Below are 25,138 nucleotides of genomic sequence, written 5' to 3'. Positions count from 1 at the left end.
ATCCATCAATGGTATATTCCCATATCTTTTTATTAGTTGCATAAATTATTAATAATAACCATAAGCGTAGCACTTTGATATACAAACTGAATTTTTTAATATATGGAACAGTTTGGCGGGTCATCTTTAAAGCCTTCCCGCGTTTTTGCTAATTTGATCGTGATAATAATATGTTGGCATGTATTAGTCAAATTACAACAAATTGGACTTTTAATGAGTCAAAATATGGCTTATATGATATATGTATCCAGTCTTTATCAACTAACGTTAGTTTCAAAGTGCCAATATCTTTAATGTAATCATTATTTTATCAAAATTATTGTAAACAGTAATGAATGAAGTTTTGAATAAAATTAATAAATTTTTATAACAAACATAAATCCAAATATACAATGAACACTCTTTATAACCAGATAGTGTAAAAACAGGATTAACATGTGCACTTTGTCAAATGCCTCCCGTTCACTTTTCAAATTAAAGTAATTAATTTATTGTGGCCTCGGGTACAAAATAAAAATTAATAGAAACGAGGAAGATATCATCATAATTTAACAAAGATAATATTTTTGTTAAACGAAAACAAGTTTGTTCACTGGTATCCTAATTAGCTCTGATTTAAATTTATGATTTAATTATTTTCAAAATGAGTAAATTATATGGTCAAAATTATTTGTCATTTAGCTGAGAAAGTTGTCCAAACATTTCGTCTTTACAATGTAAATTGTAGCAAACACCATCTCAACAAGACAATCATCACTTGGATTATTCAATGTTTTTTCTAAAATCTCAAAAATTCAGAAAGAAAATTTTAACATTTTTTTTAGCATGGCTGCATGCGCAAAATGCTAGTCAAATGTTAAAATCTACTTTTAGATTATTATAACGATGTTTAACCGAGATACATGTACCATATGGTGTTGGGTAATGAAGTGTGGTCACCAAAAAGTAGTGAGATCATAATTTTAGTGATACTTTCTGATACTTTTCTAACGAAAACAATTATGTCACAACAAAGGAATATAATTAATCTTCCGATTGACTCCAGTCATATTATACTCGGACCCCATGGTACCGCGGCATTCATCGTATCGCGGCATTTGTGATTTCCGGTAGTTCACGCGGGACACGCCTCTTAGCGGCTGTCTATTAATGCAAATCAGTAACCAGGAAGTGCTCACTTCGTAAACAATTTCAATTTCCTCGGAATGTTCCGTCTACTGTAAGTAAGGAGTTATTAATCCGTTGATACATATTTCTGGCATCTGTTGTAATATTGCCTTACCCCCATCTATCAATGGCCAACGATATAACCCGCAGTTCCCAAAGTAAACTTTCTCTATCGACTTGAACTAGATCATCTGCATATTCATGGCGACTAATGAGGTAACGGAAGTTACGTAGTCCGCACATTTTTTCCCGCTCGGTGCCCAGAATCTATTGGGAGATCATAAGGGCCATAATGCCAAACTTAGAAATATGTTCTTCACTAGTAACCAAAAGATAAATACATACTTTGGGAATACTAGGAGTGCTTTTTATATATTTATTGTTGACTTTTAACATTTTTCCATTTTGTGACAAATTATTGTCATCCAATTTTTTTTAAACAATCTTAAAATATCATTTCTGATATTTTGATGTTGACTAATAAAAATATTTTTCTCTTACTTTTCGGTAAATATGCATTGAATACCTATTGCTGATAACACATTTAGAATTTTACTTGTGCTGTCTTTGCACTTGTCTGGACAAATCACTGATGTCTGGCATGATCATACCAAGTGGTTGGTAGAATTATGTTCTCTTTTTGTCCAATTCGGACCTCCATGCACAGCTTTACTCTGTACCGCGATACGATGGAGTTCTCTCCCTTGTCAAACAGAGTGCGAGGCCCGGCTTTTACTCGGAGCTGCTAATGTAAATAATGAACTTTTATCAGTAAAATATGCATTGTTTGATAAAATAAATGATATCTGATACAGAGAACACGAATAATCATAAAGGTTAGTGGGTGCATTTTGTTCCGTTTAGCGATACCCCAAGGTTGCAGGCTAAATGGAGTAATTTGTACTGAAAAATGGATAAATTGTGAATTTCTTGCAGGCCACCATTTTTTTGTGGTATGATAGAACAATGGAATGTGTTACGATGTTTCCGTTCGTTAAAAATTCGAAAGAATGTCAAATTATACATTTAGAGTGACTTATATATTATGTCCTTTAGCTAATCAGGAAAACTAACAAAACTCAACATTTATAAATATGTAAATGGTTTGACAGATGGATTAGTCAATTCTCGAAAACCTTGCATGTAAACCTTTGAATCTCATGCTTTCTCGTGTGAAAGTGCTCGCACTGATCGGTCTCCAACTTGCCCAAATGCCTGTGCCGGTCTCTGCTTAGGTACTAAATACATATTGTCTTTAAGGTGTCAGCAAATTTTGATACAACCAGATCCCTGACAGTAGTAAATATATTTCAAGGCCTGTTTGTCTGTCATCTGCAGCTTACATATTTGTTTTAGGTACAGAGTCAGCGTGACTATCTGATGACCTATTTTCAAACTCGAGATCGAAAGGGACTATCACATATTTCCAGGACAGAGATGAAGGTAATGTACCAGGGTCAAGGTTCATATCAAACTCACCTACCCAAAAGAAACAGGTTTATAATGTCACTGTGCATGGTCTTTTCAACAAACTTTGCCATTGCAGACAAACCATACTGTGTTTAGTCGGACATTTCATGTAAACGATAAACCTCAAGTCTTTGTCACTGCATTTAGTCTGTATCCATTTAGTACCAGTACATGACAGAGGAAAACGCACAGGTGACATAGGAGAATTATATACTAAACTTTGAATTATGTTTGATAATACAGGAGACGAACCGATGTGAAATAATACATGTTCCGTATTCGACGTAATAAGCGCCCAGGGCGCTCTCAAAATTAGAAATAGGGGGCTCTTATTAGAATATAATTTTGGTGAGAGAAAAGAGAGAGTTGAAAGATCGTAAATTTTGTGGTTTATGCTGACAGCCTGAAATGATACAGAAGAAAAGTTGTATTATACACGACAGATATATTTTCCAGAATTTAATTGCCCATATTTAAGGGTGCATATAACACACGAGTGCGTATTATACAAGAATAAATGCGTCTTGTGTACATTGATCAATTGGAAGGGGTGCTAATTGGGATTGTTCACTAGCCAATATATTAGCAAATATCTCCGTGGGCGCTTATTAGGACGGGGTGCTTATTACGTCGAATACAGTATTTCAAAGCGGCTCAACAAGCAGTCTATACAAATTTTGCCATGGCAGCCATATTGAAACTAGTTTTATGTCTGGTTCTCAAAATGATTACCAGCAGCTGGCACATATCTGAAAGTAAGAGAAATTTTGGAAATTTTAAATTATTAAGTGCTCAGATATGGAATCTAAACCATCCATAAGTGAAATAAGCTACATATTTAATGTACAACAATTTTTATCATTACCTCAGCATTTTCTTGTGTAGTGATATGGTTATGATAGTTACATGTGCAAAAATAAAATTCATTGATCTTTTGTTGTCTACAGGTAACAGGATTTCATGACTAACCTTGACACCAAATATTGTTCATCATTCATCACATGATAACCTCAAACTAAAACACAGCTGTTCATTTCATAAGTTTTTCATCAATACAGTTGATCATCACAGTGGCCTTCTTGTAAGAGTATTTGTATTTCAGTTGACTGTCAGAGCTTGATAAGAAAGTTTTCACTTTGTTGCCTAAACTTAAGTCATCACAGTGACAACAACATGCTTTTTACATGCATATACAGTTATATTGTCACTTTTGTGTGAAAGTGATTTGCTTTTTTCAACATAAAGACATATTTTGTTAGGTACACTACATTTCATAAGTAACTTCCCCTATTTTCGCGAAAATTTCGCGAAATTTTCTCGCCACTATTGCGGCACTAACGCGGAATTATCGCGCCACCTTTGAGCCATTAACGCGAAACTATTGCACCACTTTCGAGACAAGATCGCGGCACTTTTGCGCCACTTTCACAGCACTATCGCGCCACTTTCACGCCACTATCGCAACACTTTCGAGACAGAATAGTCACGCTATCTTGTGACAGTTGTGTAAAATGTACGGTACAATATATTGTATTACTTTTTTCCTTGACTGATTTTGAGTTACGTTTTCCATGGCATGCTACTCTGCATTATTTAAGATCATAGTGTAAAGCTTCTTTTCCTTTTACCAATACCGATATCTATACTTTATTTAGACTGCAAATGTAAGGTGATCTTGTGGTCATGACTCCAATCACAAATACCCGTACACACATTAGCTGAGGTGATTTTCACGGCAACAAATAAGATAGAACAGAATCAAACACTATCATGTGTCGGCCAAAATGACCGTCAGGAAACCTCATAACCAACTAATGTTTTGTGCATGTCTAGTATCCCATAATGTTTCGTGATAAGTTTCATTCTGAATATAATGTGAAATAGTCTGGACAAAATCGTTTGGTTATTAAAGATTTCCTATGGTAAACGAAGTCCTTCACAAATATTACGTCGTTAGGTATTTGTATTACACAGTAACTTGTTCTTGATGTGTGGACGACTATTAACATTGTAAAAGAATACGCTTTTTATTGGAAACAAAATAAACAAAACCATTTCAATAATTTACTTCTTTTCCATTCCATTCCGACTATATCATAAGCATGTGTTAATGAATCATACTCATGAATCAGGTTAGAGCGTATCCACCACAAACACATGCAAATGCAAGTCAGGTATTTGCAAGTAAAAGACATACATGTACAGTTACCACATTGAAATAACACAACTTTATACGAAGCTTCTGAAATAAACTTAGGGAAGAGCTGGTTTCGTGTTTTAGAGGAAGACACTAGAATATACATGTATGTATTTACATAGACTTATCAGGCTGATTATACATGTAACTAGATTTGATTGGGAAATTTTAATCAATTTTTTTTTTCAAGTACATTTCTTAGAATTGATGAGAGAATGTAAATCTTCCATGAACTGCTATTTGAGCGTCTTCAGGATTTATTACATGGTGCCCCGATTTTGATTTCAGTGGGGGGCACGGGTGGCCCAGTCGTCTTAGGTGTTGCGATTCTCTGTGCATAGTTGCGTCCCTTGGGCACTCCAGAAACCTATGATTGTGGGTTCGAAACCCGGTTCGCCCCAATTAAGTTTCTAGGCTTGTCAGCACCATACCCGTGCTCGTGGGGTTCACCGAAATGGTAAACGTCTGAGACCTGCATCACTTTGGGCTTTCCTCCCACATTAAGCTGACACGCCGTGATATAACTTGAATACTGTTAAATGGGCAATTACCTAAAGCAATTCCCCGAGAGTTGTTGCCTTTGTTATTGTTTTTCCCCGTGAGTACCCGGATGATATAGCAGAGATCTAGACTAGTTCGCGGCCTGTGCTGCGCCATATGTAAGCGCAGTTGTCACTTTTATTGACAGTATAAGGGCGTATGGTCACATTTATCAACAAAATGAAATACAGTTTTGGAAATAATAAGGAAATGTAGGTATCTTTGTGGGTAGCATCATTAATGGTGACGGTGTTTTGATAAGTCACTTGCTTGGTAATTGTGTGATTTTCGTTTACGCTATTTTGACTTGCAACACAAAGAAAATATTTCACCTGCCCATTGCTTATTTTATGGTGTTTATTTTTTTACAGTCAAAATGAGCAAACGTTTCACTTAGGAAATTTATTAAATGCCTCAATATTCAGTTATTTCACAAATTTACTGAAAAATATGCCCATCTGTATTATTATGATGACGAAATCCAAACATTTTTATGTTTAATATCATCACCAAGTGACTGAAAATGAAAGGATATTAAAAGTACATTTCTATATTGTTTGGATTCTAATCCCAGCATAATTATTCTATTGTGATGTTTTTAAGCCCTTTTGACAGTCTTAGTCATTTTTAGTCAATCTGTTAAATAAATGAACAGATTTTTCAGTCAATCGCCTGAAATATTTAAACATTCTATAAATTGCCTGAGTGAATCATATTTTACACATTGACTGTAACATATACACGCATACAAAGGAAAAGACTTGTGAAAAACAACATCTATCTCGCATCGAAGAACTTCTCAACCAAGACGTAGAGGAACAAGAATGATTCTGTTCAATGCTACAGCAAATGAATGAAAACAAAATGCAAATATCATAATTACAACCTACCAAAGTTATATGTATATTTTTAGTCAGCTGCCTTGTTCGAGGATAGCAACCGTAAATATTCACATAAAGGAACAATATTCCACACATCTGCAGCTGTACAAAGAAACTTATTGGATGTCACGTGTCTCTGTAACAATCAAATATTTCAAAATATATTTATCGTTTCGGGATATTATAACCCGTGTTTGGTTTCTCAACTGATCACTTAGTTTGTTTCAGTTGTTTGACATAGGTGTCAAGTCTCAAAGGTCAGCTGAGAAAGCCCACGTGACAACTGTTTTCATAATGTCCACGGTTCTTTAAAAAAATCCATTGAGTTAGATAACAATGAGCAATCAATCAACGTTATATAGGCTTTGAACAAAGTATGTTGTTTTCACATCGGCACTTCACGCTCAGATATTGGGGTATTCCGTCTGCTTTAGTAAACATACACATGTAAACGCTTACTTTTGACAAATCCACTGTGCAAAATAACAGTGATTATTCAATCAACGTAATTTCTGCTTATCCTTTGATGGCGAGGAATGATGGTGATCACTCCTCTTGCTGGGCTGAAACGTGCATATTATATGACATACATTTCACCTCACTTCAAACCGGGATTGGGTTTATACCTGGATTTGAATTGAATAAATACCCCAGACACACGAAATGCCTAATGGGAACCTTTATCAGGTAATCTGAGTGGTGCCTCCAGTAATTATACCTGTAATAAATTAACTGAGCATCAATTGAATGACGACAAATACACAAGTGTAGGGTTATACCAGAAAACATGGATGACAACTAGGGAGTAGTTTACCCACGCAATCCGAAATCCGAAAATGCTTTCACTGCAGGGATACTTTTCTTATTATAAACTATAACCACCAGGGGTATTTCCAAATAACGACATCCGATGAGCTTCTGTCGTTCTTTTTGTCTGTTTGTTTAGGCTGAAGAAATTTATTAACATGCGCCCTTTGTCCAAATCTTCATAGATCACGGGTAACCAATCAGTGTTGTAAAATGCGTAAAACAAATATTGCCTCCAAGTTTATTTAGCTGTCCTTGCAGACGGTAGCCCAGTCTCTTGTCACGCTCAGTTGCGTTTGCGAGCAAAATCGACTCACAGCAGCTAGTGTGACCAAGCGGCCAATGTCAGACTGCCGAAAAGAAGCTAGAGATTATAGAAACCCAACTCACTCACTGATTTCAGTGATTCGTTCTGATAAGTAGTGCCCCTTCTAACTATTCACTTATTATACCTCTTGTCAGTGTTAGAAACATTTCAATGTTCTAAAACAGATAATTAAATAGTTGGTTCACATACGCATCGACCCTTTGGACGCGGACATTTCGCAATTTCATAAATAAATTCCTGAAGTGGTCTAACGGGTTCATTTTGTGACACGTGTACGTAGCAAAAGTGTCAGTTTAATGCTTTGCCTTAAATATATGCAATATTTATTATTAAAGCAATACACAGACTTCTTTCTTTAGATACGCATGTATGTGTTTAAAAGAACATCCTTGAAAGGGGCCCGGTGGAAATATTATCTGGGATGGTAGGAGGCAAGACGATTGTGTTGTATTATTTTCCACTTACATGGAATTAACGTTTCACGAACGCCCGATACCATCACTATTTGATAGTGATTTATAAACACATGCTCACTGTTACGAGAGTAATCCTTTTCCGTCATAACTGCACACATTCTTACTTTTGTATGTAACCCTGATGCGTTCTACGTCATTAAAATAGTATACCAACATGGTGTCAGAAGTGGAGCGATTTTGGCGGAAACAAAACGCTAATTTCGGGTTGAAACTCCATTGTCAATGACTTTACTGACTCGTGAGTGTAACATTTATCAATAATAAGCCTGTTGAGGGCCAGTTGCATTGAAGAAAAACTTCGAAGCACTCGTCAGTTGAACAGTTAGACTTCGTCGTTCATACTCACGAGTCACGTGGTTTAAAAGTTACAAAAACATTGATGTTTTGAACGCTCCACGTTAAACAAGTCCTAAACTTAAATTCAAAGTTTAAAGTGTACGTTTGAGACACTATGGCAGCCAGTCATTTCCCTGTGCCCGCTCCTATGGATTTTAAGGGTGATTTATCTGGAAACTGGACATTTTTCCGATCTCAATGGGACAATTACGCTGTCGCTACAGAGTTGACAGAGAAAAGTGATGAAATTAACGTGGCAACTTTATTGTCAGTTATGGGCAAGGAATGCTTTAAAGTTTATCAACATCTTGATATGTCTGATGAAGATAGAAAGAAAGCTAAAGCCATTTTAGACAGCTTAGAGGCACATTTTAAGCCAGCTAGAAATGTGATTTATGAACGCTATGTGTTCAACACTGCAGATCAGGAACAGTCAGAAACCATTGACCAGTAGGTGACTAGGTTAAGACACCTTGCATCAACATGTGATTTTGGACAATTACGTGATGATCTTGTGAGAGATAGAATAGTTCTGGGTACTAAAGATAGTGGTGCTAGAGCCAGAATGCTTCATGAATTTGGACTTGATTTGAAACATGCTATAGACACATGTAGAGCCAGTGAAGTTTCTAAAAGACAGTTACAAGCCACGCAGACTACATTGCATACTACAAATAAAGAAGAAACAGTCCATGCCTTAAATCATAGAAAACATAGCAAGTTTGACAAACGCAGCAAGTCACACAAGGTGTCAAGGTCTGCTGAGCCTAAGATGAAAATGGACCTGATCAAGTGTAAATTCTGTGCAAAGGAACACGAGAAAGACAGAACCAAGTGTCCTGCCTATGGTAAACAGTGTTCTAACTGTAAGAAATTACACCATTTTGCCAGTGTGTGTAAGTTCAGAAAACGAGAGACTGTGCGGTACGTTGACACAGATGATTCGGAGTATCAGGACAGTGAAGAGAGTTCTGATGAGGCTGTGTTCTTCAATGAACACTTTGTTGGCTCAGTGAAATCCAAGGGCAAACAGTGGTTTGTCTCTCTGAACTTACACTATCCAGGGTCCAAGTGGATTCAAGACATTGAATGTCAACTAGATTCAGGTTCCACATGTAATCTTGTCAGCCACAAAGATTTGAGCTACATTGCTCAAGAAGGAAACCCTGTAATTGAAGAGAGCAACGCAAAGCTCAAGTTATATAATGGTTCATCGATGAAACCTCTTGGTAAAGTGTCACTTCAGTGCAAGGTAAAAGGCAAGGTTCATGTGCTGGAATTTCAAGCGATTGAGGGTGCACAGAAGCCACTGCTATCAGCTGAAACTTGTGAGTCTTTAGGATTGATGACACTCACAGTTGATGACAGCATTCACAGTGTGAGCAGTGAAGCTACTCCTCTGACCTTTGAACAAGTCATGAACCAGTATGGTGATGTGTTTCAAGGACTGGGCTGCTTGCCAGGAACCTACCATCTTGATGTAGATCCAACAGTTAAACCTGTACAACATCAACCTCGTCGAATGGCCGTTGCTATGAAAAGTGAAGTGAAGAAAAAAATCAATGAACTTGTTGACAAAGGTGTGTTGGCAAAAGTGACTCAACCAACTGACTGGATCAGCAGTATGGTTGTTGTGAAGAAGCCAAACAAGATTCGCATATGCCTGGATCCAAAAGACTTGAATAAGGCATTGAAACGTTCACACTACCAAATTCCTACAATTGATGAAGTGCTTCCTCGTCTTGGAACAGCCAAAGTCTTCTCGACTTTGGATGCCAAAGATGGATTTTGGCAAGTAGAACTGGATGAAACAAGTAGCTACCTAACTACCTCCTGGACTCCTCTAGGACGATACAGGTGGCTACGAATGCCCTTTGGCATCGCAACAGCTCCAGAAGAATATCAGAGACGTCAGCATGAAGTTCTGGAAGGTTTACCTGGTGTAGATGTAATTCATGATGACATTCTTGTGTTTGGCTGTGGAGACACAATTGAAGAGGCCACACGAGATCATGACCAAAATCTCATCAGTCTACTGCAAAGAGCAAGATCGATCAACCTGAAGTTGAACAAAACAAAACTACGACTTCGGAGGTCAGCAATACCTTACCTTGGTCATCTTCTTACAGCAGAAGGTCTCAAACCTGACCCTGACAAAGTGTGTGCTATCACAGAGATGCCCCAGCCAACTGACAAGAAAGCTGTTCAACGCTTCATTGGTTTCATCAATTATCTGGCGAAATTCTTACCTTGTTTGTCAGATGCCTGTGAACCTCTGCGACGTCTCCTGGACATGGACGCAGTGTGGTGTTGGCAAACACAGCATGAGGCTGCATTTGAGCACATCAAGACTTTAGTGACTAACACTCCTGTGCTCAGATACTATGATGTGCGTGAAGAAGTGACCATACAAGCAGATGCAAGTGAAGTAGGGCTAGGTGCAACCTTGCTTCAAAATGGTCAACCTGTCTGCTTCGCATCCAGATCCCTTACTCCTACAGAGCAGAGATACGCACAAATTGAAAAAGAATGCTTAGCTGTGGTGTTCGGCTGTGAACGCTTTGATCAATACGTGTACGGTCGTGAGCTGATCAATGTACAAACCGATCATAAGCCACTTGAGACTATCTTCAAGAAATCTCTTCTCTCTTCTCCCAGAAGGCTACAGAGAATGATACTACGTCTGCAAAAGTACCACCTTGATGTCCGCTACAAGAAGGGCACAGAGATGTACATTGCAGATTTCCTGTCGCGAGCCTCACTTCCACTCAGGAAGATAGAGCCGACTTTGAAAGACTATGAAATCTTTGCTGTTTCGGAGGACACTTCCTTCATCAGCGAACTGGAGAATATTAACACTGCAGAATGTATCACTGTCACAGATCAGCGTCTCGATCAAATTCAGCGTCTCACTCAACAAGACGTCAATCTCCAGACTCTCAAGTCCACCATCTTAGCCGGCTGGCCAGAACAACGTGAGGACACTCCAGTGTGTGTCAGAGACTACTGGACTTTCCAAGAGGAACTGAGTGTTCAGAATGGTGTTCTCTTCAAAGGATCACGAATTGTGATTCCGCCAGCAATGCAAAGTGAAATGCTTCAGCGCCTTCATGGGAGCCATCCCGGAGCCGAAGCATGCATCCGAAGGGCACGTGATGTTGTATATTGGCCAAACATGACTGTAGACATTAAAGACCATGTTGGTCAATGCACAGTGTGTTCAGAAATGAGGCCCAAACAGCAGAAGGAAACCTTAGTGTCACATGAAGTGCCTGAACGTCCGTGGAGTAAGATTGGTGTGGATCTTTTCACCCTACATAATGAGGAATATCTTGTTCAAGTAGACTATCATTCAGACTACAGGGAAGTTGACAAGCTGACAGACACAACTTCCACATCTATTGTTGAGTGTATGAAGGCACAGTTTAGCAGACATGGCATACCAGATACCGTAGTGTCGGATAACGGTCCACAACTCACATCACGAGAGTTTGCTCAGTTTGCCAAAGACTGGGAATTCAGCCATGTCACAATATCGCCTTATCACAGTCAGTCAAACGGCAAGGCCGAATCAGCTGTAAAGATTGCAAAGAAGCTGATCAAAAAGTCATAAAGAGAAGACAAAAACCCATGGAAAGCAATCTTGGAATGGCGTAATACCCCTACTGAAGGTATGGACAGTAGCCCTGTACAAAGAATTATGTCGCGTCGAACACGCACAACTCTCCCAGTTGCTACACAACTTCCGAAACCTGAGCTTGTTGACAGTGTCAGTGCCAAGAAAGCCCTCAAGCACAGAAAGGCTAAACTCTATTACGACAGTCATGCTAAGGAGCTACCTGAACTCACAGTTGGTCAACCAGTACGTGTTCAACCAGTGCCTTCAGACACCACGGGTAAATGGCGTCATGGGACTTGCGTCAGACAAGTGTCGACAAGGTCATACATTGTTGACATTGATGGTAAAGAGTACAGGCGCAATCGCAAGTTTCTTAGATCAACGTCTGAAACTACACCACCAAAACAGTTGCCGGAAGTTACCAGTGAGATTGAACCAGATTCTCACATAACAGCGAAAAAGACAACTGCTACCAAGACATCGCCTGTTGTGAAACCACCTCCTTCATCGCCACCAGTACCAGCCTCTCTAGAGTTTCCTAAGGAAAACATCAAGACCACCAGGACAAGAGCAGTCAAACCACCAACCAGACTGAAAGACTTTGTTACCTACTAATTGTGCCAAGGAATGAGCACGATTTGTGAACTGTTTCATTTTGACTTCAAACGCAAAAAAGAGCATTGTGTTTTAATTTCTTTGTTGTGTTCTCAGTATGGTATTTTGTCTATAGGAATTTCAGAGACATTCCACAGAGTCTTTACTTAGTTAACATGTTAAGTTTTATAAAGCAGTTTGAATATTTTAAAGAGACTAATCTGTACATTATTCTCAACCTATCTGCCACAATATACCAGTATTTTAATATTACTTAACTTTTGGAAGAAAAGGGGGATGTTACGAGAGTAATCCTTTTCCGTCATAACTGCACACATTCTTACTTTTGTATGTAACCCTGATGCGTTCTATGTCATTAAAATAGTATACCAACACTCACGATACAGTCGGAATGCTTTTAGCAGAGATTTTCTTTGGAATATGGAAAGGATTGTGTCGCTTTTATTATGAAACTGTAGCATATTAAATATTTCACTAACATTGTTGGCGGGTGTTAGTGCAGTCAGTATAGACGCTTGAATTTCGAAATATACCATTTGAAGTTTGAATCCATCTGTCGACATATCCAATAACACACTCGCGAGTAATCAGAACCTCTCTTACTTTCTTAAACATATGTTCGAGCTCAAATTAATTAATTGAATTGTTTACAAATATCAAACGATGCTTGGAACCCATGTCGCCAATATCTTCTCTATCCAGGGAATATTTACCAGAAACAATGTCAAAAGAAAACCAAATCACTCTATTGCGAAAAGCGTTATTTGTAAAACGATAGCCAATGAAGCGTGTTGATTGGTAAAACAATAGAGGATTATAGGGGGCGTCTCACAGGCAAGTACATCTTATCTTAAGATTATGTTCTATCCTACACGTGTAGATGTCACCATTTTAAATAACCATTGTAACTTACCACTATTAGGAAGCATGTGCTTTAAAATGTCTATGCGTAGAAAATTATTTTATGTATAATTTAACTATATATTTAACTGTTTACCTTATCATTTACATTCTCAATATTTATATTCCTAAATTATGACTATGATTATAATATTATGTATAATTTTATCTCATTTTACATTATTTTATAAAGCACTTACATTTGTGTAAGATATAGTCTCTCGTAACCCCCTTGGTTGGCATTTGTACTTTTAAGTTTTTAGATATTTAAAATGCTTTATTTAAATCCCTGCTGTACAAATGGTGAGACTTTAATAAACTATATTGTATTGTATTGTATTGTATTGTAGTGAGTGAAGCTCAAGATGGTGAGCAGAGGTTTCAGCTCCACAGGATCCCAAACAACCAACCAGGTCGAAGGCTGGCATTCTAATAAAAGTAAGCGGGGTCCGACCAGACACGCATTTATAGACGGAACAAAAAGCTACAGAAACCCTGATCATGCAGCTGAATGCCGGGGGTCGCCTGACACCTAAGAAGAAAAAATAGGGCGCATGATAACGCCCTGCAGACCACCCAACACCTGCTATGGGTGGCCAAGCAACCATTCAGCAATATCATGACACTGTGTCAAATTATGTTTGCTTATAAATGTAAATGTGCTTATTTAGAAAGAGCAACATATGTACATTCGTATTTGAATTATCGCTTCAGGACCATCGCTTATGTATCCTTGACTTGATCATCATGCTTGTGACAACCGTTACGTTCGGTAGTAAACCCTCCATTATATCTAAAATGTTAACTGTTCTTTAAACACGACCAGGTGCTATAAGCGTACGCTTAGACAACAAAGGCACACATTTGAACCGACTGTCGCCGCTCAGTCATCGTCATGTATATCATGAAGTAATTAGGTTATTGTCACTAAAGCTTCACGCCCGTCTGTTAGTTCTGATAGTGATTACATAAGCTTTGTATTGATATGTTTATCGAGACGAGTCAAAGTACGTGAGGGGTGTAAGAATGTTTTAATGCCTCACCGCCACACAAAATGAAAACCGGAGTCACTCGAATGGTTTAAGTAAGACAGTGGCAATAAATAAGGGCGTCATGAGGGTCACTCTTTACAGACAGGCGATAGTCAATTTACGTCAGACCTCTATACAACGTTAACATATGCTCCGATTAAGTCCGGGGCGCATTCAAATATTATTGTCTTATCAGCAGCATATTGGGTGAATTATAACTATAATTGTCGGATGCTTAACGTAAGTTAGGGACATAATCTAGAATATTTAAGACTTTAAAAAAGATAATTTAGTTGATTTATTTCGATAATAATTTTTATTATTATGAATATCTCCTTAACGAATATCTAATATCAGAAAGAAGATTGCAGCTCGCTTTAAAGTGCATTCTATCCTCGGCAGTTTGATTTTTGCAATTTTTGCATTTACGAATGCTGGTCACCACTCCGTAACAATTGATGCGATGGTATTTGTGGATTAGCCTTCAAATGTTATTACTGTAGAATATCACTTTTTGTAAGAATTATGAAGTGGACATTTGGAGGCATCTCAGGATATCTTTCAGGATGTGTTTTCTAGCATTCACCACTAATCATAACAGGGTATTGGAAACATGTATAAATTTCCTGGCTGTAGATAGGATTTGTGATCTTAACAATTACCGGGTGTGACAAAGTATACAAGATCTCATTAGGGGATAACAAGGGTATCAGTTTAATATTAGAGGACGTTGGTAGTGAATACGTAATGGCATGTCGATTCTAATCCTTTCTTTCTCTGTGGGTAATCCTTTCAACCTGATGAAAGGAGGTCACTCAACCAGTTCGTGCTTTTTTTTTGTCAAATGTGTCTTTAAATGAAGGACAGCTGAACAAAGAGTAAAATCTATTTCCCATGTCACTTCCAGCTGGTGACATATGTGAACTTGACATGTGATGATGACTTTTCATGTTTATATTATAATAGTTTGTCAAACTGTAATATAAATTATTAATTTATTCAATGTGAGGAAATGTCAGTGCGGGATATTGTCCGAGTAGGGGACTGTCGGTGTGGGGGAAATGTCCTACACTCCTTAAATATATGGTGTGGTACATAATAAATGGGCAAACAATCCCGCGTTGTAAATGTTCCTATTTTAGAACGTAATATCTGGCAATGAGTATGATAACCTTTTTATTCAGATCTTCGGAGAGGCAGCAACAGAAGCCAACACTGGCTTGTTTTGTCCTATGCGTTTTACAAAACGTTCTAAAACAGTGTCAAACCATACCTACATTGTTTTGTGTGATGGATGATACAGGTACATGCTATCTCGTCTTCTTAACATTCACTTACTTCATTAGTGCAGGTGCACACGTATAACTAAACACAACGACATGAGAAACATATTTTCATGACCTGTAGCCTAGAGGTCCTTGTCAATTGTAGCCCTCCCTCCTTTAGTGAACATTAATAAACAACCGGTATCGATACATAACATGTTCTCTGGTCTCGAATCAACGTAACAAGTTAATTAAATACTGCGTAGCAATCCTATTTCAGTGAAGGAATGTTAAGAACAAGACGACAAAATGACTGCATAGTGTAATGTGTTTGAAGTCATTGTTCTATATTCTAAGCAAACACGATACCACAGGATATGTGAGATGTTGCTGACGAAGAAATATGATCTTGTGTCAACTCAATTTAATTCTTTATTTCAATTCAATTCTTTATTTTTCAGTATAAAGGCCACAGGCCCACGTACAAATACTCACTTAAAAATACAGTATACCTGTAGATCTTGTGTCACAAATATATGGTAATCCTTGTTCCTCGCACAAACCTATCGATATCGTTCATATCTGTTGCCCTTCCGTCCTAATGACCATGAGTATTACATATGTTCTTAAATGTGAAAACGTCTTAAATGCCACTGGTTAACGCTACTATTCAATTGCCTGCACAGCTGAATCTACCCTACTCCTAATGAATACAATTTGCTGGAAGGTGGATTTCATCTTCCACGTTTATGATGTTATATAACGCATGACTCTTCCTGTTATTTCGTGCACCTGCTTAGCATTGTGAGTAGACAATGTAATTAACTATCCGAGTTGTCCGAGTTACATAATAAACTGTGGGGTGCTTTTTTTATTGGAGTAGATATTCTGAGTATATTCATTATGAATAATGTTGCAGTCTGGTTCGCTCTCGAATGTCTAGAGAATAAAGAATTCATCAAATCACAACTATATCTGCAGACCCCGCCACCAAAAACCATAATCCTTTCAGATTCATTAAGTGGGCTCCAGGCTATAAAAGCCCCCCTAGGTTGCCCCACCTTCTCGGACATACCCTTTTCGACCAAACACTAAATGGCCTGGCGGGCCCGTGCGCGAAATACGCACGTTAAAGTCCCAATTTAAAAAAGTAAATAAGTAGACCCCGCGTATCTGAGACACTCGACATGTGTATATGTGCATCAACTTTTGCACAAACCAAGTGTAGCAGTAGTTTGTCTGATTAACGAGCAGAAACTCATCTTACAAATTACCACTATGTGGAACAGATAAACAACACAGTATTTGACCTATCATTTTAAAACCGTCTATGGATCATGTCTTTGAAAATCATTTACAAGTTCAACACATAAGGAAGACATCTTTAATTTGGGGAACACAATGTTTTGGAGTGTATACTTACTCCTTCACCTGATGAAAGAGTAAATATTACTTCGAAACATTGTGTTCCTCATAATAAAGTTACCATCCATAAATTCTCTTCCTTACATGTATGTATCATCCGTGTATCACCTGGTTTCTACTTCGTTTTGAGGAAAGTTATTCCGTTTTCATAAGCACATCAAAGCGAAATGTATTTTCATATATTTAATCCTGATTGCTAAATGCTAAACAGAGACTGTGATGGCCGCTGTTAACACTTAGCATTTCAGGCATTTACGGACGAACGCAAGTCCTTATTGTGTGTGAATCAGATGAACTGAGGACCAAAATCGGGGTGAATCTAGAAAAAAAGTGTATTCAGGCACCACGGGGAATTGCGTTCTCATACACTACTCCCAACTATCACGGCACTATCACGGCACTTTTGCGCCACTTACGCAAAACTTCACGGCATTTTCTAGCCACTTTCGTGGTATTATCGCGCCATTTTCGAGTCACTTTCGCGATACTTTCACGGCACTATCGCGAACGTTTAGCGAAATAGTTTCGCGATACAGGGGAAGTGACTTTTGAAATGTAGTGTATTACACTATCACATCTCATTTTGGAGGTAGATAGTAACCTTAGACAGAGACATCATAGAAAACTACTTAAAAAGAACTTCCTCTGTGGTTTAGTGGTAGAGCGTCCACCCTGGAGAGTGGAAGGTCGTGGGTTCGATCCCTAGCCGTGTCATACCAAAAGATGTTAAAACTTGTTGTTACACTCTCTGGCGCTCGGCAAAAAGGGGCCAAAACAAGGACTGGTCGGCTCTGAGTCAGTATACTGTGTCTGTGTAGGGTATTCATTTTAAACTGTGGCATGGTATCTTAGGGGGCTAGCACTATGAATAGGAATCAGTCCGAACTAGTACAAGCAGAGACACACCCACACACATACATGTGCATGCACATAGCTATATCAGTATACTCACCTCACCTCTTAGAAAGAATCTATCGTATAGTTAGATTTAGTATGTAACTAACAAACTTCAGTCAAATTCAAAAACAAAGCAATTCAGTGAGTACACCAACCAGTCTGGAGAAGTCACAGTCACCCAAAATCCCATTCTGAGCTATCCATGTCACTTTTAAAAGCTGAATCTCAGCCCTCATCATTTATGTTTGTTTGTTGTTTGAAGCCCCACTCAGCAATATTCCAAACCAGACCAGACAATCCAGGAATTGACATCACGAGCATTGATCCATGCAATTGGGATACAGTGACATGCATCAAACCAAGACAGCGAGCCTGACAACCTGATCCCCCTTAGTCACCTCTTACAACAAGCATAGTTGCCTTTTATGGCGAGCATGGGTTGCTGAAGACCTATTCTACCCCGGATCTTCACGGGTCGCCCTGATTGTAGTTGTGTTGACCAAGAGCTGAGGCAGTAGCTGCAATATCTTCATCATTCACAACTATCATGAAAGATAACTCTTGTTAACTCTGGCCAGGTATTGCTGCATGTTAAAGCCAAAGTAACTTCCACAACATGAAAGATCCCTGCAAAAAGGCTGGGATGGAATGTACCCTCATTCTTCAGCATCAATGACATAAAGAATATGCTGTTCAGAGGGGAACTATGCAAGACTTTTGGGCTCCACTGTGAAAGCAACTTGGTCTTCTTCTCTTCATTGTCTGGAAAGAAATGGTTTCCAGTGGTTTCATCCACACCATAGCTGAGATTTTGTAATGACAATAAGTGAGGGTCAAACACACCTTTTGCACAAATGAATGTTGGAGTGTGACCAATTCGATCCTTCATGTTTGCAATTAAAGCATCACAGTACTTGATTTGCAAGTTCTCAAGCACTTTCCTGTGATCACTGTGAGCCTCAGTTCATCAGAAAGTTTGACATATGAGTCCATGTCACTCTGAAGTTTGTCAAGTGGTGATTTGCCTTCTTTAATTTCTTCAATTTCTCTTAGCAACTGCAGGTCTTACCATGGAAAAGTGAAATTTGCTTGCATTTAATTGTTATGACAGCCTTGTTGCAGCCTCAGTTGACAAACCAATCAACACAAACACCCAGTTCTCTGTCCTCTTACTGGCTCAGTACATATTGTCATTGATTATAATTTACAACTTTCAAAATCCTCAATCTTCTTTTGATAAAAATGTTTCCCTGTCCCAATATTGGATGAATGTAACCAGCTGGGAACATACATAAATCCAAGTAACCTCTTCAATCAGAAGTCCAAATGCTTTGTTCCTTTTACTTTTCTTCACACACTCCCCTTATGTCAAAATTATCTCCCACAGTGATCCCTCTGATAAGAATTAATATCTGCAAGTTTGATAAACTTGATAAACTGTTTGAAACTTTGAATAAAACTGGGTCCTTTTTTATGATTAGTATCACATTTGCTTGACATTATAGATCATGTTTATAAAGAAAATTCTATATATTCAAATTCAAAATGAAATGTTTGAGATACCCAAGGACTTTGATGTACTGCTCTCTAGGACTGATGTTGAACTGCCATTGTGCACATTCTTTGCTGTGGCTGGCTACAAAAAGTGTAAATTATCAATTTCACAGAAGCAGGGGTAAATGTTATGCATTCAATGAGGATATAAACCTAAAAAATATCTGAAAAATTGGTGCCCTATTTCCCTTTTAAATACTTCATATAAAGCTGTTGCTGCAGCCATTACAAATAGAACAAAAAAGATATTACCCAGTGTAATAAGTTTTGTTGTTGGTAGGTATATTGAAGAAGAAACTAGAGTTATCTGTGATTTGATGGAACATACAGAAACTTTTCAGATGTCTGGCTTACTACTATTAATTGACTTTGAGAAAGCTTCCAATTTGGTAGATAGAAAATATTTTTAAAATGTTTTAACTTTCTTCAATTTCGGACCTAGCATTTCCCATTGGATAGAAATGTTCTACAATGAGTCCAGGGTCAATGGATTTGTCTCACCATCTTTTAATATGGGAAGAGGTTGCTGTCAAGGCGACCCAATATCCCCTTACATCTTCATATATTGTGTTGAAATTTTAGGTATTATATCTCGTAACATTAAGAAATTAAAGGGAATTAATTTTGGAAATATAGAGGATATTAGCTCAATTTATGGACAAAACTGAAAATTGTAAATTGTGTACATTGTTTTGCTCTTTTTTCAGGTTTAAGGGTAAATGTGGATAAAACAAAATTAATCTGGATTGGTTCTAAAAAGAGAATTATATATAAAAGGTGCAAAGAATGTAATTTTGATTGGTCACAAACTGTGTTTATGTTTCTGGGGATTAATTTCAATATTGATCTAGAGTGTATGATAGAAAAGAGCTATTAGGAAAGACTAGCAAACATTCAGAAACAGATGAATGTATGGTCAGCCTGAAATGTTACACCTTATGGGAGAAATACTGGTCTAAAGTCACTCTTACGCCCAGAGAAGACGATCTGATTGATAATCAAGATCTTTATTGTAATAAAACAGGTAATACGTTTAGAAGTGCATCAAATCATATGAAAACCTTGATTAAAAACATGGAAAGATTTGGAATATATAAATTGATGGTACACATGCTTTGCAAATCCTGCAATTGACCGAAAACTGCACTGCAACAAACCGGATGTCACATTGTTATGCGATTTTGTTTGCACTATGCACTGAGTCACTAGACCAGCCAAGATATAACTCCATAATTCCAGCCTAGGTTCAGCAAGGATGGAAGCTACAGGACTTTTATGGTCACTTATCTCCCTTGCCTCAGGAAGATGAATAACAATAAGATGACATTACTAGAGTTTATATGTGTATAAATCAACCTTGACAAACAATAGAGATAGCCATCTCATGTGGTGTATTGTTATGAACCAACCCAAATTATCAGAAACCTCAATCTACTTTTCTGAACATAGGTCCCAGCTCAAATTAATGAACTAATGAACCACACTTGTGGATCTATAAGAACAATTTTTTAAAAGATTTGTTAGCAGTGTTCTGCCAAGAAAGTGGGGACAGGGACCCCTTCAGCATTTTCAAAACGTATGGGGCCAAAATCTGATACGCAGGTTATTGATGCAGAATCCCCATCCACAGGTAAAGCTAGAGATACATAGAATGGACATACCTAAAAATATACACAAAGAGAAAATTAAGCACACGCTAATATAGTTCATTATTGTTTGGTCCCAATATTTGTAACAGTCATGAAAGATATAATTACGGGAAGAATTATGTTTTCTCAAGATGATGTAATCAGTCATGCATGATGAAAGCTCACGTGCCATGCATGGTATGCCCGTGCAGCATGATACCCTCGGGTATCTCAAAAAGCAGTATATCCAAACGTTAAAATTGCTTTCTGAAGCTTGGTTATTCCATGACATTGTGTGACCATGGCACGAAGGTGATTACCAAATGCCACAAGATGGCAAATAATCGTCATGCATAACGCAGGAATGTCTTGTAATGCCACTGGTCGGAATTTGGGGTATCATCACACTGTCTTAAGCTGATGTACAGGACACGTCCTATATCTGGAAGACCTCATGTGATGACACATCGCGAAGACAGGGACTTCTCATACGCCGAGAACCCTTTTTAACAAGTACTCGTCTGAAACAGCTTTGGTTGCCCAATCGTTGTTTCAGCGCCAGAACCGTCAGGAACCAGCTGAAAGCAGCAGGACTGAGGGCTAGAGAAGTCATAAAGCGTCCCTTCTTGAGAGATCACCACAAAGCTGCTCGTTTAAGAAGAACAGGATTCTGAGACGATCCATTGGTCAGGTGAAAGTCGCTTTCTGCTTCACGTCACTGATTGAAGAACGAGAGCTTGGAGGCACCGGAACACGGCCTACACCCCCAGTAACATTAAACAGATTGTTGCATACGGCGGGGCCTCGGTAATGGTTTGGGGGTGTATCTCTCATGATTGCAGGATGGATTTGGTCACCATAAGGGACAACTTAACAGGAGCTCAGTACATCCGGAACGTTTTGAGGCCAGTCATCGTTTCTCATTTTGACAACCACCCTCTTGCTACTCGACCTCAGTACATGGATGACAATGCCAGGCTTCATTGTTTGCATGCAGTCGTAGATTACATGAGGACCAATGCAATAACAACTCTACCCTGGCCAGCTTGAACATGTTTGGGATATTCTTGGGTGGGGCATACAGGCACAAGATCCTCCTGTACAAGATTTACGCCAATTGGAAGCAGCATTGCATCAGGAGTGGTTGTTGTTGACCCATCAATAGATCCAACGTCTGACTGGAGGCATGAGACGTAGGGTGAAATGCATCATCCGGCCATGTGGTGGTTATACCCTCTACTGATCTGTTTCACGTGTCATATCAAGTAGAGACTTTAAGGAACATTTTACATGAAACATCAAACGAAACTTGTTTACTTACCGGTAATCCTGCAGCTCCATACTTTTTTGAGGTATTGTCTAAGGTCAAAAACATTATGGGGTCGTCAGTACATTTCAATCATAACTCACCAATATCTTCTTTATTTGTTGTCAAATGTTTGTTCTATCCGATGACATTGTTATCCCCCAGCTCCTGTGGTCAGTCATCCCATGAATTTTGCCATTTGTCATGGTTCAGAAATAGGGGTGTGCTTAACTATTTTCTTTGTGTATAGAAAGGGGAAGTCCAGGTGAAGCTGGAGAAATCACAGAGGTTGTAAAAGGGTATCAAGGTTGATGATAGTTGGCTGACATTCAACTGCAGACAAGGACAACATATAATGAACACAACATGAAGTGATGGTGATAATGGATGAAAATGATTCCACTGAGCGTAAATATTATGTGGCTATTGAACTAGTAGTCTGGGATTTGATACACTTAACGAAGTAAACCTGTATTACATGACAATATAGATTTTAATTATCGATCAGATTGTCTTGATTGGCCGCCGCCATTTTGTTTGTAGCAAATACAAGTGATATGAGAGGTGGAATGTGATTGGTCATTAGGAGGGACACAGAAGGGACATACCCCAAAATAGCCACTTGTGGCACTACGATCAAGCCCAGAAATGCCAGCCTCATTCGACAAGGGTGGAAACTGGACTTTTACAGGGGCATGTGTTGTACCGAACCAGAAGTGATGTCATTAAACCAGAAGTGTACATTACTTTGTTATTAAGGTAGCTACAGGTATAGGACTTGCATCTGTCACCTAGGTGGGGATGAGTGCAGCTTCTGGTTTGCTTGTAATGCAAACACCTTTCAAGTTGGTTACGATCTGTCCTGAAAACGATTTTCGCCTACCCAGTTTTTAGCCATGGAAATCATCTCAGCTCATGTGTGTACTAGTATCTGTGAAGGAGGTAATGGAATATACATTTCAACCTAATGATCACCTAACATTTACAGTCTTAATAAAATATAGATATCAGTATTTGAAACTGATTAATAATATGTCATGGAAAATATGACTCAAGTGTTAAATCAATGAGCAATGAAAATAATACAGTAAAATACAGGAAATTGTATCACAAATGTGTTACAGATGTGACGAGATAGTGGGACAAAAGTGGCTCACAAGTAACAAATGTTTTAACTTATCCTTTCTCACTCTATGCATTTCATCCTTCTTCATCTGATCCCCTTCCAGCTTCTAAGCTTCTATATGCCCAAACACCCCTGCATAACCATGGCCACCTTCCCAGCAATCAGGTCATACACTCTCCTGCAGCATGCTGACCTCGATCTGGCCACTTGACCTATGTCTCATCATTTTCTTTCTCTTCGCCTTCATGTGGAGACATCCTTTTTTTTGGAGAGAATATATAGGCCTTTCTTTTTCTCACTTCTTTTTGGGTCACTTCCTACCCCTAAGATATGGACACAGATCAAGCAGAACGGCCACCTTGTAAGTTATGCTGTGATTGTCGAGATTGTGCGTCAGCCAGGTTTACAGTGTTCGGAATGCACTCATCTGTCCCTGAAGGCATTCACTGACTATCTGAAGAAATGCCAGAAGAGAGGCATTGATCGGCGATCAAAATCTGAAGATACAGAACACGGACCTTCATCGTCCAAGAAACCCAAGCGTGTGACAAAGACTAGCAGTCATCCATCTGTAAAATCTGTGATTAAGCAAATGACACCAGCCACGATCACTTCCCTCTCAGTTTTTTACACGACGCAGTTACCGCCGTTTCTTCACAATCTATCATCAGTGATCCGCCGACTACTATGAACTCCCAGTCAACAAATACGTCGGGACACACGTATGGTACTGGCAGTACCTGTCTACCAAGATATGTCCATCTACGCAGACTCTATCTATTGGAAGTCATTCATAGATTTTGGCGGTTGTAGTTCGAACCGTCGATCCAGCTCTGACCAGCCTCATCTCTACTCCGATCATTCCGGTTACTCTGGTTTCACCTAATATCGACTCTAGCAGTCAGATAACGACAGCGCCAACAGGACTTAGGAAGAATAGAGAGCAGTCTCGACCCAAGGAAGATCGACTTTGAAGGGTCGACATTCTACAGAGAGGTTGATATCGAACCAGGGTTGACCCTCTAAGGGCCGACATTTGTTAGATCGATGTTCCAAGGGTCGACATTCTTCAGAGGGTCGACATTCCAAGAATTGATATGACAAGGGTCAACATTCCAAGTAACGCGCTTCCTCCAGTCATCGATCTCGAGATCTATCTGACAAGACTCTACATTCCACAGATCAACATTCTAAGGGTCGACTTTCAGATCACTTCCTTCAAGGGCGATCGTCTTTAGAGCACACTTTGACATCGAAGCAAGGAGGAGTTTAGTCCGATTCAGATCATCACTCTACAGATCGATTGTATGGATATGAACATAGATGTTCTCGCTCTACAGATCGACATCGTCACCTCAACCGATCGCTTTCGACGGACTCAGATTCTCAACATCATCTGTTTCTACGGTCACCTCGACACTACGGATATGGATGACATCTCTATCGCCACTTCTCTATTCCCTTTGACGTCGGGATTTCTATTGATACACTGCTCCTCCTCATCGAGATCGACAGTGACATGAGGATCAACAAGAAGAGTGAGGCGGTCAAACCTCCTCTCACTCACGTT

General features: G+C 38.8%; 1 protein-coding gene across 1 annotated transcript in view; it reads left to right on the top strand.

The window, feature by feature from the left end:
- Positions 1-25,138, top strand: part of LOC124115933 — a 452,084-nt gene that overhangs the window by 376,747 nt on the left and 50,199 nt on the right. The window contains exon 12 of the mRNA XM_046477097.2: positions 2,524-2,610. Coding sequence (XP_046333053.1) covers positions 2,524-2,610 — 87 coding nt within the window. The remainder of the gene's footprint in view (positions 1-2,523; positions 2,611-25,138) is intronic.

The sequence above is a fragment of the Haliotis rufescens genome, unplaced genomic scaffold, assembly GCF_023055435.1.
Source record: "Haliotis rufescens isolate VD_foot unplaced genomic scaffold, xgHalRufe1.0.p SCAF_5, whole genome shotgun sequence".
NCBI classification, from domain to species: domain Eukaryota; kingdom Metazoa; phylum Mollusca; class Gastropoda; order Lepetellida; family Haliotidae; genus Haliotis; species Haliotis rufescens.
This window is presented reverse-complemented; position numbering and strand designations above follow the sequence as displayed.